At 40.2% G+C, this 16,554-nt stretch overlaps 1 protein-coding gene across 2 annotated transcripts in view; it reads right to left on the bottom strand.

Moving 5' to 3' along the window:
* Positions 1 to 1,618: 1,618 nt before the first annotated feature.
* SBK1 (SH3 domain binding kinase 1) overlaps positions 1,619 to 16,554 on the bottom strand; it is a 102,720-nt gene continuing 87,784 nt past the window's right edge. For both annotated transcript variants that reach the window (XM_075318202.1, XM_075318203.1), the window contains exons 2-4: positions 11,428 to 11,630; positions 9,636 to 9,838; positions 1,619 to 9,199 (exon numbers count right to left, since the gene is read on the bottom strand). In XM_075318202.1, coding sequence (XP_075174317.1) covers positions 8,420 to 9,199; positions 9,636 to 9,838; positions 11,428 to 11,630 — 1,186 coding nt within the window. In that variant the 3' untranslated portion in view covers positions 1,619 to 8,419. The remainder of the gene's footprint in view (positions 9,200 to 9,635; positions 9,839 to 11,427; positions 11,631 to 16,554) is intronic.

Genomic DNA, 16,554 nt, shown 5'->3' with positions numbered 1-16,554 from the left:
CTAAAGTCGGCCAAATCCATTGATATTGCTGTGTTTGCCCGACAGTCTAATGTGTATTGTGGACCCTGATGGAAGATGTTGGGGAAAGAACTGGCATATCCGACTTTGGACTGTGGATCCTTTTGTCCTATTAGAGATAAGATGCCCCCAGAGATGCCAGGTCGCGGGTCTCTCCTACAGGATACACGAGCTCTTGGCAAAGCCATTGTTTATGGGAGAGATGGGCGACATATCTGCCGGCCAAACTATTACTATCTATATTTATCTATGCTGTATGAGTATGGGTGTGACGACATGTACTCTTTCAGTGCCTAGCATGGGTTAAGTTTCTTAAAATTCAGTCAGACATGATGATACTTTGTTTATAAACAGGGGATAAGCCCCTCATTGTTTCTACAAGACTCTTAGGAGTCTAGTATTACATTTCTTGTTGACTAATGTAATTGCCTTGGCCAGTGAAGATCAGATACCCAGACAAATCAATTATGTGAACCTCCCATTATATTACTATGTGTATTGCTAAATGCGATGTAACTTAGCTGTCTCTCCCTCGTTTCTGCCAGAGACCATTACTACTAGGGATATTTTGTATACGGCTTGAAATCTAGCCAATAAGAGCCCAGTCTTATCCACCAATTGTGAAGACCCCAATGGTCTGAATGGAGACCTCAGGGCTATAAGAAGGAGGACTGTCCATTGCCCGGGTAGACTCTTGCTACATTATACCAATCTAGGATCTGCGGATCCGATTGGCAAGCCATAACCGAACCTGGATTATTATACTACATGGACTTTAGCATCGAATACAAGGATTCGGCTGAGAAATCAAGGACTACCTAAGGAAGGAATCCAGCTTGGGACAATCCAGTCACCTGCCTACATGTTTTTGTGTGATCCATCACTCCTATACCTGCCCTAAAATAGGTGGGGCTGTGGAAATAATCATATGTGGCGGCATTTTTCGGAGAGAAGTGGTCCCACAGCAAAGATAAAATTGAGTCCCCACTAATTTTGTGCTTTGGTTTTCCCTGGTCTGTGTGTTTTTGTGTGATCCATCACTCCTCTATTGGCCCTCCCTGTGGGTATTAGACCAGGGCTGATCAGGACTCAGGGCTACGCTGGCGGTCCAGACCTCTTCACCATCTAAAGTACCTCTGGAATAAGGGACAGCTGAGAGCCAGTCTAAGTGCCCCCAATCAAAGTTACTGTGTCACACCCTGTGATACCTTTGGCTCCCATACATCTTAGACTAAAGTCGGCCGAATCCATCGATATTGATGGCTTTGCCCGACAGTCTGGTGGCCCCTGATGGAAGATGTTGGGGAAGAATCTGGCATGTCTGGTTTTGGAGTGCGGATGCTTCTGTTCTATAAGAGAACACAGGAGCTCTTGGCAAAGCCATTGTGTATGTGAGAGACAGGCGAGATATCTGCAGGCCAAACTATCAATATTTTATGGGGCTAAACCCTCTGATTTACCAGTATAGATGGAAACCCTATATACGTATATTCTTGCCACCCAGTAACGAAGAAAATGCGACCAAACTTCTCTCCAAGGTACCCAACGCCACCGCAGCGTTTGCCTCCATTATAAATAACACGAAAACCTCCGATTTTATTATTTTCAGTATTTTAATTTATTGTCTACCAGGAAAAAGAATAAAAAATAAAAATACACACACATTTTATAAAGTTTACTCTGCACCGCCGGCACGGTACATATGATTTCCAGAGTCCGCAGGGAGGATTTCAGTACAATGAATACATTTCTGAGGGGATATGATTTATTTATATCGTTCATTTGCTAATTGCTCCTCCCTCGTTTGCAGCGCAGGAACACAGAAAGACACTTTCAACACAATGACAGACCTCACAATCAACAAAAGAAGACACGTTATGTTTCACGCTCCTCGTTGACCTTTCTTTGCCGCTGTCCGAAGAAATAAAAAATTAAAAATAAAAAGCAAATTTTGCTAATTTCTTCTTTTTTTTCCCATATACTGCACTTTAGCCGTGACAATTAAAGTGCCCGGCTCCTATTTTATTTGGACATAAACACAATCCTATTAGTGAATCCGATTATATAGTAAAAAGGAAATGCTGAATAAAATTTCCGTCCTCGCGCAGTAAAACGGTGTGGCCATTACGATCCGTTAGTGGACGTGCGGTTCTACTTTAATGACTATATTCCTCAGGGGAAAAGTTAAGTATCTTATATATAATGCATTCTACTGTATTATTAAGTTTTCTTAAAAGAGACGAAAGAGAGATAAATTAAAGACCCAAAGGACATTGTGTAGAGGGTTTCCTAAGAAACACATGAGGTTATGCATCTGAAGTGGGTTTTTATTTTCTAAAGCACTTCAATTTCTATTTATATGCCTCTGACAATGCCAAGTCTGGCGAAACAATTCTAGCAAGCCCAAAAGGAAGGCCTGTACCATGCCTAGATGAATTATATGCATAGACCTACTGTCGATGACACACGTAGGGTCATGCATTTTTTTCTAAAGCACTTCAGTTTCTATTGATATGCCTCTGACAATGCCAAATATGGCGAAACACTTCTAACACGTCTCACAGACTGCTAGAAAGGAAGACCTGTACCATGTCTAGCCGAGTTATGAACATAGACCTACTCTGAACGACACATGTAAGGTCATGCATCTTTCTAAAGCACTTCTGTTTTTCTAAAACACTTCAGTTTCTATCGATATGCCTTTGAAAATGCCAAATCTGGTGAAACAATTCTAGTTTGTCTTGTGGGCTGCTGGAAAGGAAGGTCTGTACCATGTCTAGCCGAGTTATATGCATAGACCTACTGTTGACAATACACGTAGGGTCATGGATTTTTTTTAAACACTTCAGTTTATATTGATATGCCTCTGACAATGCTAAATATGGAGAAACAAATCTAGCACATCTTACAGGCTGCCAGAAAGGAAGGCCTGTACCATGTCTAGGCGAATTATATCCATAGACCTACTGTCAATGACACACATGAGGGTCATGCATTTTTTCTAAAGCACTTCTGTTTTTATTGATATGCCTCTGACAATGCCAAATCTAGCGAAACACTTCCAGCACATCTCACACACTGCCGTAAAGGAAGGCCTGTACCATGTCTAGCTGAGTTATATGCATAGACCTATAGCTGACGTTGAATATTTAGTGAAAGAAGTGAAATGCACTTTTTTCTTTTCACCAGACATTTTTCAATATCTCTATAGAAAAAAAAAATATCTCAAAGAACTCCTCCAATGACCAGTAAAGGATGTCTTTTGCTAAAGCAGAAACGTCAAGTTTTTTTAGGAGGATTTTTGAGCGTTTCCACTCCAAAAACTCATCAAAAAGATTTTGAGCACGCCATAATGTGTAATGTCCCATAGAAATTAATAGGTACAGTTTTCCAAGTGTTTTTGAGGATGATTTTGTAGCGTTTCCACTCCAAAAATGCAGGACAAAAAACTGATCACATCATAATGTGTTTTTGTCCCATAGAAAGTAATAGGAACAGTTTTCCAAGTGTTTTTGAGGAGGATTTTATAGCGTTTCCACTCCAAAACTCAGCAAAAAGACTGTGAACACACTATAATGTGCTTTCATAGAAATTAAGAGGTACAGTTTTTTTAGGAGGATTTTGTAGCGTTTCCACTCCAAAAACTCAGCAAAAAGATTGTGAGCACACCATAATGTGTAATGTCCCATAGAAATGAATAGGTACAGTTTTCCACGTGTTTTTTAGGTGGATTTTGAAGTGTTCATAGCCTTTTTGCTGAGTTTTTGGAAAGTAAACACACCATAATGTGTTTTTGTCCTATTGAAAAGAATAGATACAGTTTTCCAAGTGTTTTTGAGGTGGATTTAGGAGTGTTCGCAGCCTTTTTGCTGAGTTTTGTAAACACACCATAATGTGCTTTTGTCCCATAGACATTATTAGGTACAGTTTCCCAAGTGTTTTTGAGGAGGATTTTGGAGCGTTTCCACTCCAAAACTCAGCAAAAAGACTGTAAACACACTATAATGTGCTTTTGCCCCAAAGAAATTAAGATGTACAGGTTTTGAGGAGGATTTTGGAGCGTTTCCACTCCAAAAACTCAGCAAAAAGATTGTGAGCACGCCATAATGTGTAATGTCCCATAGAAATTAATAGGTACAGTTTTCCAAGTGTTTTCGAGGCAGATTTTGGAGTGTTCGCAGCCTTTTTGCTGAGTTTTTGGAAAGTAAACACACCATAATGTGTTTTTGTCCCATAGAAATCAATAGGTACAGTTTTACAAGTGTTTTTGAGGAGGATTTTGGAGGGTTTCCACAACAAAAACTCATCAAAAAGACTGTGAGGACACCATGTATTTTTGTCTCATGGAAACAAATAGGTACAGTTCTCCAAGTGTTTTTGAGGCAGATTTTGGAGTGTTCATAGCCTTTTTGCTGAGATTTTGGAAAGTAAACAGACCATAATGTGTTTTTGTCCCATAGAAACGAATAGGTAAAGTTTTCCAAGCGTTTTTTAGGAGGATTTAGGAGTGTTTACATTCCAAAAACTCATCAAAAAGACTGTGAGCACATCATAATGTGTTTTTGTCCAATAGAAACGAATAGATACAGTTTTCCAAGTGTTTTTGGGGAGGATTGTGGAGCGTTTCCACTCCAAAAACTCAGAGAGTACACCATGTGTTTTTGTCCCATGGAAACAAATAGGTACAGTTTTCCAAGTGTTTTTGAGGAGTATTTTGGAGGAAAAAAAACCTCTATTTACATACTTAAGGTGCATTCACACAGTTTTCTTTTTACGTGGATTTTGAATAGGATCCGCTTCAAAATACACATCAAAAAGCATTTTAAGTGTTTTTTTTAAATTTGGATTTTGGAAAGGAAATCCTCCTAAAATCCCGAGTGTGAACCTAGCTCCACTGCCTGATTATTCCTACAGATTAAGAAGGGGTCTCAGAGACTTTGTGATCACACGAGACCTTAAAAACAACCCTTTGAAAGTTTTTGAAGGATTTTTCAACTTTTTTTTTAAACCAAAAAGCTTCTTTAATGGGTTTCGCGATTTCGTCGATGCTTAGGCATAGGCTTAGAGGGTCGTTGAGGGTCGTGAAACAAAAGGTGATATATTCACATTAAAACAAAAAGTCCACATATAGGAATATGCTTTTCTACATCTATACATATCTGTATACGGTATCTATATATATATATTATTAACAGGTCAGCTAAACTGAGGTAACTTCACTAAGCTAGCCCTAGCCTTGAATCAAGAAATACCCTACACGCAAGATAAAAAGTTTATCAATTATCACCTTATCTACATTATTGCACTAATATTGTGAACATTGAAGACGTCTAAGGCAAATAGGGAAATATGCTACTTAAGTCGTCTATACCACTCAGAGTCGGAGGAATATACAGGGTCTCAATCAAGGGGGGGGCAGACTTGAAAAATATGTGTGACTTTATTTTTAGGCCATAGACAAAATGGAGGATTGGGCCTCGCATCAGAACAGAATAAGTCTTTTTTTTGGTGCTCAGATATAATTTCCTAAACGACTCTTAAAAAATGGTCGGTTGCCAGGACAAAAAAAAATAGACTTCTCATAGCAACCAATCATAATTCAGGTTTCATTTTATAAAAGCACTGGAAAAAATGACAACTTGGCTTTGATTGGTTGTTAACGTTTTATTGTTTCTTTAGTGTAAATGAAAGCAGAGCTGTGATTGGTTGCTATGGGGGGGGAAAAACAAGGCCATTTTTCAGCCATAGCGACAGTTCAGATATACGGGGCCCATTATTGTGCTCTCACGTATTCGACAGTTTTATAGACGACATCTAAAAATGATTATCTTTTTTTGAGAACTCCGATCTCTTTGGAGAAGGAGTTAGCGCCGATGGAAGCCATTTTATGTTAATATATGATGTGTACACTGATTTTCTTTTGTATCGGCCATTGTTTTTTTGTTAGCACTTCCACTGTTTTAGCTGTAGCCCTTGATATGATTTGTATTGACCTGAGGCCATAGTATTAAGTCCTCAGGTAGACAGAAGAGGCAGGGAAACTGTTGTTGTAGATAGTTAATGAGGGAGTGCTTGACAAAATGGCCACCATTTCATGACATGAAGAGGGCAGTTAACCTGTCACATGATCTAAACAGCAATGAAGCACCTAAACACACGGCTTGTTAGTCCATTTCTGTTATTAATGCCGCTATAACAGCCGTTGGTGCTATTGTTCTGTCAAAAACCAACAGAATCAGTGGAAAAGAAGGTCAAATATGTCTTGGTATCTAAAGGGGTTCATGTACAAGACCATACTTGGGTTCCATTTTGAAATCCCCATAACGGAATGACAAGAAATGGTACAATCAATATGGCTCCCTTTTTGGATGGAATATTACTTGGTATAAGCCGATGATTGATACCTAAGCCCCGTAGTGGGAAACCATTTTGTTGGATGATTGATACATAAGCTCCATAGTGGGAAGCAATTTTGTTGGACGATTGATACCTAAGCGCCGTAGTGGGAAGCCATTTTGTTGGATGATTGATACATAAGCCCCGTAGTGGGAAGCCATTTTGTTGGATGATTGATACCTAAGCCCCGTAGTGGGAAACCATTTTGTTGGATGATTGATACATAAGCTCCATAGTGGGAAGCAATTTTGTTGGACGATTGATACCTAAGCCCCGTAGTGGGAAGCCATTTTGTTGGACGATTGATACCCAAGCGCTGTAGTGGGAAGCCATTTTGTTGGATGATTGATACATAAGCCCCGTAGTGGGAACCCATTTTGTTGGATGATTGATACATAAGCGCCGTAGTGGGAAGCCATTTTGTTGGATGATTGATACATAAGCCCCGTAGTGGGAAGCCATTTTGTTGGCCAATTTTATAATGACTATGAAATTTAGGCCCTAAATTCAGGTCAGATCGAGTGTTAGTTTAGCACACAAAAAGGACGCCGACTTTTTTTTGTAGATGTTAAATGCTTTTGGATAAAACGTGTTTTAGTACCAGCCTTTCCAGACGACGTAAATACCCAACAAAAGACAATAAAATGACTAAACAGTAAAACATCTGCTACATGTATTCTGCATAGGCAGTTGTTGAATTTTTTGTGAGGGGGAGGGGGCACCAGGACAAAATGTCCTCACTCAATGACCCTCTGCGTCAGAAATCAGAATGACTGTCAAGGCAATGTATTGCTATATATGCGTGGATGGTGAGGGGTTTGGGCATCGTTACAGAGTGGGGGAGGGGAGATGACGTCAGTCGTAGAAGATTGGATGATAGGATACGGTTAAGAGATATAACTGATAATGCCAAAATTATCTCATAAGGGAATGAGGTGTTAACGATTGATAGACCTGAATTAAACACCTTCCACAAATTCCGAGAGGATCGTTCTATAGTTCTCCAAAGGTTATGGCAGGTTCTACGTTTCCATGGAAACTGCCGGAGCTGATAAGTGCCACTTTCACAATTAGTTACATGAGCCTGGCTGTACGATAGCCAATGAGAAGAGACCCAACACCCTTTGTGGTAAAACCTCCAGGTTCTTTTGGATATCCATTGGCCATCCTGACCATTAATAGCGGTATTGGTGGAAAATTTGGTTACTAACATTGGCGTCTGGTATATAAAAACAAAACAAAAAGTCTGATTTGCTAAAAGGAAATGTAAAATGTGGAGCAAGGAAATTTTAATCTTTTTTAACCCTGGTACGGCAGCCATTAAGCCTCGGGATGAGATATAATGCAAGCCCTTTAGTTTGGTGGGTTGATCAGTCATAGAGATGGTGCTAAGCCAACTATTAATAGAGAACTGTAACCCATAGCAACAATATTGAAAAATAACAAAAGGCTAGCCTGGTTGCCAAGGTTACAGATTTCCATAGTTACCTCATTACCATGTTTCTTAGGCTGTGGTGTATTTTTTTGTCATATGGAACCATGTAGTATAGTATCCGTCAGGCGTACAAAGAAACGGGACTTGTGGTTATGAAAGAAGATTGCACTCGCCCTGCCTGTGCTGTTTCATCTTTTTTTGGAGTGTAGGGTAGGGTTTGGTTGTAGAGTATGACAATAAATGCTTGTGTGAACACTGCCTGTATATCAGTCTTACATATAAGTCCTTCACACCAAAGCAGAAGCAGCAATTAGTCTCCAACCCTAACAATCCTTGATCAAAAGGCTTAATTATCCCATAACTCGTGGAAATTATCCACAAACGTCCATCCTTCTTTGTAAAGAGTGTTCTCACACCACCATTTTATTTATTTTTTGCTTGTAGGCTCATGGCCCAAAAAATGCTAAGAGGTCTACCCTGCTTCACTTCTTAAACCAGGAGGTGACCATTACTGGAGAGAATGACATCAGTTCCCAATGGAGTAGAATCCAACTGAGTGGTCCATCCATGTTACACACAAATCTCAATGGCGGTTGCCAATAGCATTTGAGTTTTATTCTTGTCCTGACGACCATCTGTCCTGCCAGAGCCAGAAGGTGGCTGGCCAGGTTCTGGCAGAGAGTGAGGAACACGAGGTGAGGAGCCTCCCTCAGTAAGTATTGTCCTCTTGAGAGGAGTGGGATTCTCATGACGTTGGGGCACAGGTGGTAACTTTTCTCCTGCTTGTTTGCGAGAGCGATAAGAAGGTCTACGTCGAGCTTCTGATAGTAAGTCATACTTGATGTAGAAGAAGACCTCTTTGACTGGGCTCCTCTTTTCTGACTCTAAGGAAAGAAGGCGTTGGAACATTCGTAGAGCATTGTCCGAGAAGCGGCGCCACTGAGAAGGAAGACCAGGTAGACGACCCTTCTGCCAGTGTACAAACTCCTCAAAGAAGGCATCTCCTGGTGAGGCTGACTCCCAAGGAAAGTTGCCAGTGAGCACACAGAAGATAAGAACTCCGAACGCCCAAACATCCAAGCTTGTCTCTACTGGAAAGCCTTCAGACCGTCCCGCTTGGCATACTTCCGGAGCGGTGTATGGGATTGTGCCACTCACTCTTTTAACCCGGCAGCCCACTTTACGGGTCATGCCAAAGTCTGCTAACTTAACTCGCCGACACTCACGATCAAAGAGAAGGACGTTCTCTGGCTTAATGTCACGATGAACAAGGCTTTTACTGTGCATAAAATCCAGAGCTAGTCCCAGTTGTTGAACACATCGTTTCACCATGTCTTCAGGAAGACCCACCTGGAGAAAAATATAAAATAAGGATAGATACTAAGAACAGTATAAAGAAACACATAAAAGGTAAAAATCTAGACCCTAACGATTACGAAAGTATATCAATAGCTCAAACATGAACTTACAAAGACATGTAGGTGTCTTCTGGGTAAAGTAATGGACCAACACTAAACCCAACGGATCAAAACTGAACAAAGACATCAAGTAACAGACCAAAATCATGACAAATACAGGTTAAAGAATAGCACAAAGAACTAACAAGCTCAATAAATAGACAAAGGACAAGTCAACGCACTATTTTGCCGAATGACTCATGAACCCATGACTCACGAACCGTGAACGTATTCAAGTACAATTCAGGTAGGCACAGCCTATTTATTCAGAAATGTCCTTCTAAAGGCACTCATGCATCCAGACTCACCAAGTAGGAAATTCATCTTACCTGTGGTGGAATAATATCAAAGAGGTCTCCAGCTGGTGCGTACTCTTGAGCGAAGACGTAGCAGTCCTCTGTCTGGAAGAGGACATGAAACGCTCGGATAATAAACGGACTGCAAGATAGAGCGCTGGTTACACTGAATTCCCGTAGGAAACTTTTCAGTTTCGTCTTGTTCTTGTTCACAAATTTCAGAGCCATCTTGTTTCCTAAAATTTAAAACATAGGTCTTAGATGTAGCAGAGTGTCTTTTTTTTTTACATCTGTAGACACCCCGGGCATATCAGATTGTTCCGATTATGGTGGAATATGTCAATGATTATTTAATTTGTACGGCTAGCTAAAGTTAGCCATGCCCTATAGGACAAGGTTATTAGGGAGAGCACTTCTGGGGTCTCCACCAACCGTAATCTGGTTTTGAAGGTCCATTGACCTATCCCAACCTCTACCATATTAGGTATAGGTTTCATTACAAGTACAGGGCCTTTTTGGGCCATGAAGTGAAAACACATCCAGGAAATTTGCTTTTTAGATATTCTACATTGGAATATATAACCATTTGTCTCCAGCCTGTGACACAGAGGCCTTTGTGACCTCCAGGGCTTCTGCACTCCCTGTTTTAGGTCATGTGATTGTAGGGAGGTGGACGGGCTATCACGTTTCCTCCTGAAGATATCATTCGTATTGATGTAATGTGAAATGTATTGTGTTTCTGTATAATATATATTGTAATAGAGTTATGTATAGCATTGTTATAGGAATGTATAATGTAAGGTATAGTGGTGTATAAGATGTAGCAGTGTGATGTGTATTAAGTTAAAGTCTAAAGCATAGCAGAGCTGGGTGAAAGTTTAAGTCTGCCCAGCAACAAACTGCAGGGTCAAAGACAGTTAACAATTAGGCTTAGCCAACAGTGGGAGGGGCTAGAATGCAGGGAAAGAGACTGTTTTTCCAGTTAGTCATCTGTTATGAAGATCAGAAAAAAAAGCCATAAGTGGCGACAGAGATCCAAGCACATAGGAAGTGGGTGAAGCTTACTAGAGAAAGACTTGTAAGGAAAGAGAGTCCAGTGTCGGCCAGATGTGGGGCACCTTAGAGAGGGAAAGGATCTGCCCAGCTGTGGACACGTGAAGAAGAGAGCGGCCCTTGTCAGGGATCACTGTCAGTAGTCTGGGAGCAGGTTTCACAGCATTACACATTCACCCGTGTGGCCCTGTACCAGGATGATGAAGGTTCTACATATCTGTTCTGCCTATATACCATACACAAGTAAAGTATACCCTTGATGAATGTGCCTCTGTATCATACAGTAGTGTCTTTGAAGTACAATGCCTCCTGTCCTGTGTACCTAGGTTTATTGTCAAGTAAAGAAAACTGTTTTTACCAGCTTGTCTAAGTTCCGCAACGTGGAGACAAAGGGGTTGGAGGCTGGACAGAGCAAAGCAGGCCCGAAGGTGAAGGTGTCCATAGTAGTAACAGCACCACACACACATACCCGGCAACCCCTTATATCTATAGTGTACTAGGGTGCAGAAAACACAGTACTCGCCCATGGCTACCATCCTGGGCCATGTTACTTGACAATTTGTCAAAGTTTCGACCATACACATCTGCTGCCTTGGCAAAATAAGTTGCCATATGAAGGATTGAAGGGAAAGCAATCATTTGGAAACGAGAATTTAGTAATCAAAGTGGAATTTTAGCAAGCCCCCTTCCCTCTACCGTTACTGGGAACACTTGGATATCATGCAAACTAAGGGTGTATGACCTCTTAAATTTTCCTAGTCTTTAGTCTTACCTGTACTCTTATGGGACACCAGCTCCACCCTGCCATATGTCCCCTTCCCCAGTTCTCGAATCAGTTCATAGTGCTTCTGCACTTCGCTTCCGGACAGGCTGCGGATTGCTAGCGCTTGCATGTCTTCCGTGATCACAGGTACACCACAACAGCCTAGCTTCCGGGACGGTTCTTGATCCACCGACCCAGCACTCATGCTCACACTACAAGAAAATAGAAAACTTTGTTAGGACCAGATCATATAGAAGTCAACCAACTGTAAGGAAAGAATGTATGAAATGATTGTATATCAAGTTGGCAATGTGGCTTGTGGTTTCACAAAGTTTGTTAGGTAATAAAAAAATGTAAATTTCTCATCATATAGATCCACAAATAATCTAATTTTAACAAAATTTTACACTGTTAAACTGGATGAAAAAAATAAATACGCTGACGAGCAAAAGGGTAACAATGTTTTGACCTTTTGACTTTCGGTCTCCATATTTCACCATCCACTACAGCTTTCAGCGTGAGACAGTTTTCATTTTATAGACAACCATCTTGGCTATCTCATACATAAATTTGACTTGCAGCTATTTTGCACATGATTAGTTATACAGATTCTTGTCAGGTCACTGCATTGTTACTTTTTTACTCCTAAAAATCGAAATGACAATTTTTGTAAATCCCCTTTGGCTTTTAACACTGCCTGAATCCTTCTGGGCTCTTGATCAGATTTAAGCATTTCTTGACCTAAATTTGTTCCCAGGTCTCTTCTACATGTTGGTGTATACTGGTCGCTCACTTGGGGATGTATACAACTTTTTCTTCACCTCTACCCACAAGTGTTGGATTGGGTTGAGGTCTGGGGACTGTGGGGACAATCCAGCTCCTCTACTTCATTGTCATTAAACCATTTCTTCTCCAATCTCTCCGTATGCTTCTGGTCGTTGTCCTGCTGGAACACTATGTCGTCCTTTTCATACCCGTAGTTCTCCAGTGTACAAAGTAACTTGTCTTGTAGGACACGCACATATAGCTCAGCATTGAGACACCATCCATCCTGGTCAAGTATTCAACGCCTTTGGCCGTTAAACACGCCCATATCATCAGGCTTCCTCCACCGATCTTTACAGTTCCTTCAATTTCTCGATCCGTTCACTCCTTTTTCCCTTGTTTCTTCCAGACCCATTTGCACCCGTCAGAGTGGTCTATTGACTTTCATCTCATCGCTCCAAATCACCCGTTTCCAATCTTTCACTTTTCAAACCAGTAACCTTTCGCTTTAGAATTAACCTAACAACACACTGAGCTATTAGGGAATGTGAGAACAGGTTGTAATTTGTATTATGCAGGAGGAAAATATTATTCCACCATCAGGAGCAAAACAGTAACAATGCAGTGACATGACATGAATCTGTATAACTAATCATATGCTAAATAGTTGCAAGTCAAATTTCTATATGAGATAGCCAAGAAGATTGTCTATAAGAAGAAGGGGGTCTTTTGTTCGAAGATGTAATGGATGGTGAGATATGGAGCTTGAAAGTCACAAATTCAAAATATTGTGACCCATTTGCTCATCAGTACATATATCAGTACATATATATATATATATATATATATATATATATATATATATATCATGTGATCTGGGTCTGCCAAGTGAAAATGTGCATATACCGGTAGCAGAGGAGATCTGAAGCATGCTTAAGGATATGCTATAGTGCAGCTCTTCTAGATAAGTGGTCTCCAATCTGATGTTCTTCAGCTATTCTTAAACTTCGACTCTCAGCAGGCACTGGCAAGCTGTGTTAGTCTGGACCAACTATAGCCGATTGTTTTATTCTTTTTTTTTTCCATAAAGAAACACAATTAGCTTTCTGGAACCCCATGATTGCCCTGTTATATCCCTGAGGCTGATTTCACACATATGAAGTTAACAGACGCCAATATGCAGGTCAACGCGACCCAAGCTCAACAAGCTCATTTATGCCTATGTCTACTGAGAGCTGCAGCTCATGTGGACACCAAGGTTTGTAGTCAAACAATCAATGTCTTAAACATTTAACCTTGATGGGTAACCCCGTAAGACTGATCTAGTCCCTATATTATAGTGAGACAGTTTTTAAACTCCATAATTTGACAAACATAATTGTTTTTGAGGAATGAAATAGCTTCTATATCCCATATTTTCCTCAATTTAGCAAGCACTTTGGCCACAAATAGAGATGACCAAGTTGGGGTTTCAGCCAAGTTTGTAGACGTGATGACTGGCTTCTTCTTTTTATTATTTCCACTGACAGAACCATATTTCCATCAATTAAAGCATTGGAAGTCTAGTAGATACATATTTCAGCCTCCTCTGTCTTACACAGGAAGGGACTGAACGGATGGATTTACAATACGAAATTTGCCTAATAGTAGACAGCTTCTAAGATACAGAAGAAGTCCTCATGCTAAGTCTCTCAGAAGCCCATCACATCCATCCACTACACCTAGGGAATTGATAAAGTTGGCAGCGTTGTGTTTATTCAAGGATGTGTTTATACCTAGCTGGATCCACCACACATTTTACCAACAATTTATGGTAGTCGGTTGTTTTCTGTCCCTGGCATTCACATGTGAGATCCACCACACATTTTACCAAAATGTTATGTTGGTCACTCTTCTTCTGTCTCTGACATCCACATGTGATATAAAAAGTCTGCTCTTACGGGACCAGCATCTGAGTTCTAATTGAAAATTTCTTCAGAGATCGTCGATATATTTGCTCCTCATCGATTAGCTGCATTCTTATTTTATGCTGGTCACTCGTCTTCTGTCCCTGATGTTCACATGTGAGATCCACCACACATTTTACCAAAATCTTATGTTGGTTGCTCATCTTCTGTCCCTGACGTTCACATGTGAGATCCACCACATATTTTACCAAAATTTTGTGTTGGTCGCTCGTCTTCTGTCCCTGACATTCACATGTGATATAAAAAGTCTGCTCTTACGGGACCAGCATCTGAGTTCTAACTGAAAATTTCTTCAGAGATCATCGATATATTTGCTCCTCATCGATTAGCTGCATTCTTATTTTATGCTGGTCACTCGTCTTTTGTCCCTGATGTTCACATGTGAGATCCACCACACATTTTACCAAAATCTTATGTTGGTCACTCTTCTTCTGTCTCTGACATCCACATGTGATATAAAAAGTCTGCTCTTACGGGACCAGCATCTGAGTTCTAATTGAAAATTTCTTCAGAGATCGTCGATATATTTGCTCCTCATCGATTAGCTGCATTCTTATTTTATGCTGGTCACTCGTCTTTTGTCCCTGATGTTCACGTGAAATCCACCACACATTTTACCAAAATCTTATGTTGGTTGCTCGTCTTCTGTCCCTGACGTTCACATGTGAGATCCACCACATATTTTACCAAAATTTTGTGTTGGTCGCTCGTCTTCTGTCCCTGACATTCACATGTGATATAAAAAGTCTGCTCTTATGGGACCAGCATCTGAGTTCTAATTGAAAATTTCTTCAGAGATCGTCGATATATTTGCTCCTCATCGATTAGCTGCATTCCTATGACAGGAGGCAATCTATAAATTGGATGTCTTCTTTTGTGGAGACTGTATGTGTATTTTTAATGGTGTTGGAAAGGGAGACTACAGAATAGAAAGGATTTAAAGGGAAGGCGAAAGGAGGTGAGGGTATAAACTTGGAGTCCTGTCAATATTCCTGTCAAATAGTTAATATATAATGAGTCCCCTGTGTCCCATCGATGTTCAGTCTCTGAGTACACTTAGTGTTTTTATCACTCATGTCTGATGTCAGTGGCACAGAAACACTGAGTTATTGATAAAGGCTATATAGAATATACAACTCGACCAGGACAGCAGCGCATTTAGGCCCCAGTCATCCATATGTACATACAGGAGGCGGCCATTTTGAGAACTGATCCTATTACCTATTATATTGGTCATAATACTGAGCATATAATACTGCTGGGGTAATATATATATATATATATATATATATATATATATATATATATATATATATATAGAGCTTAATTTCTGCCATTAAAAATTCTCATACTGAAGATTTTTATTCGTTTTAGTATATTTTGTATTTTATTATTATTATTATTATTATCATCACAAAATTCTAACATTTATATTGTGCATTTGGCCAGCTTTTGAGGAAAAAGCTTGTGGATGAGAGACTTGATAGCACAGTATATACTTGTGTACAGTAGATATGTATATATAGATTTACATACAATATATATGTAATGCATATAAGTGTATAATGTATATACAGTGTATATATATACAGTGTATGTATATATATTATATATATATATGATAATTGTGTACAGTAGATGTATGTAGAAAATCCTTTGCGGCAATGAAGGCCTAAAATCTTTAGGCCATGGACATCACCATCGCTGGTTTCCTCCTTTGTGAGGCTTTGCCAGCCTTTACTGCAGTGACTTAAATTCTGTTTTAAGCTTGTGAAATGCAGCTCGATGGGCTGAGATCTGGTGATAATTCGGCCATTGCACAATATTCCACTTCTTTGCCTTCACAGTCTGTTTTGGGTCATTGTCCATCTATTCTGTGAAGTGCCATCCCATCAACGTTGCTGCATTTGGTTGAACGTGAGAAGAAAGTCTCGCCCTGTGCACTTCAGAATTCATCATCCGGCTGCTTCTGTCTTCAGTCACATCATCAATAAACACTAGTGACCCAGGGCTGTTGGAAGCCATGCATGCCCGGCAATCACTCCACTATGCCTTACAGATGATGTGATGGCTTTGTTTTATGAGCTATTCCAAGCCTTCACAGACTTTCTTCTTCCCACCACTCTTGTACAGGTTTATCTTAGTTTCATCTTTCCAAATAATGCATTTCCAGAACTGGGCGGACTTCTTTTGATTTTTTTTGGCAAAATCTATCCTGGCCTTTCTATTTTAAGGCTGATTAATGGTTTGCACCTTGTGGTAACCCCTCTGTATTTGCTCTCTTGAAATCTTCTCTTTATGGTGGACTTAGATACTTCACTTGGGGGGATGTTGTGTGGGGATTTTTGCTCACCATGGAATGGATTCTGCGATCATCCACCACTGTTGTCTTCTGTGGATGTCC

The sequence above is a fragment of the Anomaloglossus baeobatrachus genome, chromosome 7 (genome assembly GCF_048569485.1).
Source record: "Anomaloglossus baeobatrachus isolate aAnoBae1 chromosome 7, aAnoBae1.hap1, whole genome shotgun sequence".
Classification (NCBI taxonomy): Eukaryota; Metazoa; Chordata; class Amphibia; order Anura; family Aromobatidae; genus Anomaloglossus; species Anomaloglossus baeobatrachus.
Note: the sequence above shows the minus strand (reverse complement) of the source record. Positions and strands in the feature narration are given on the sequence as shown.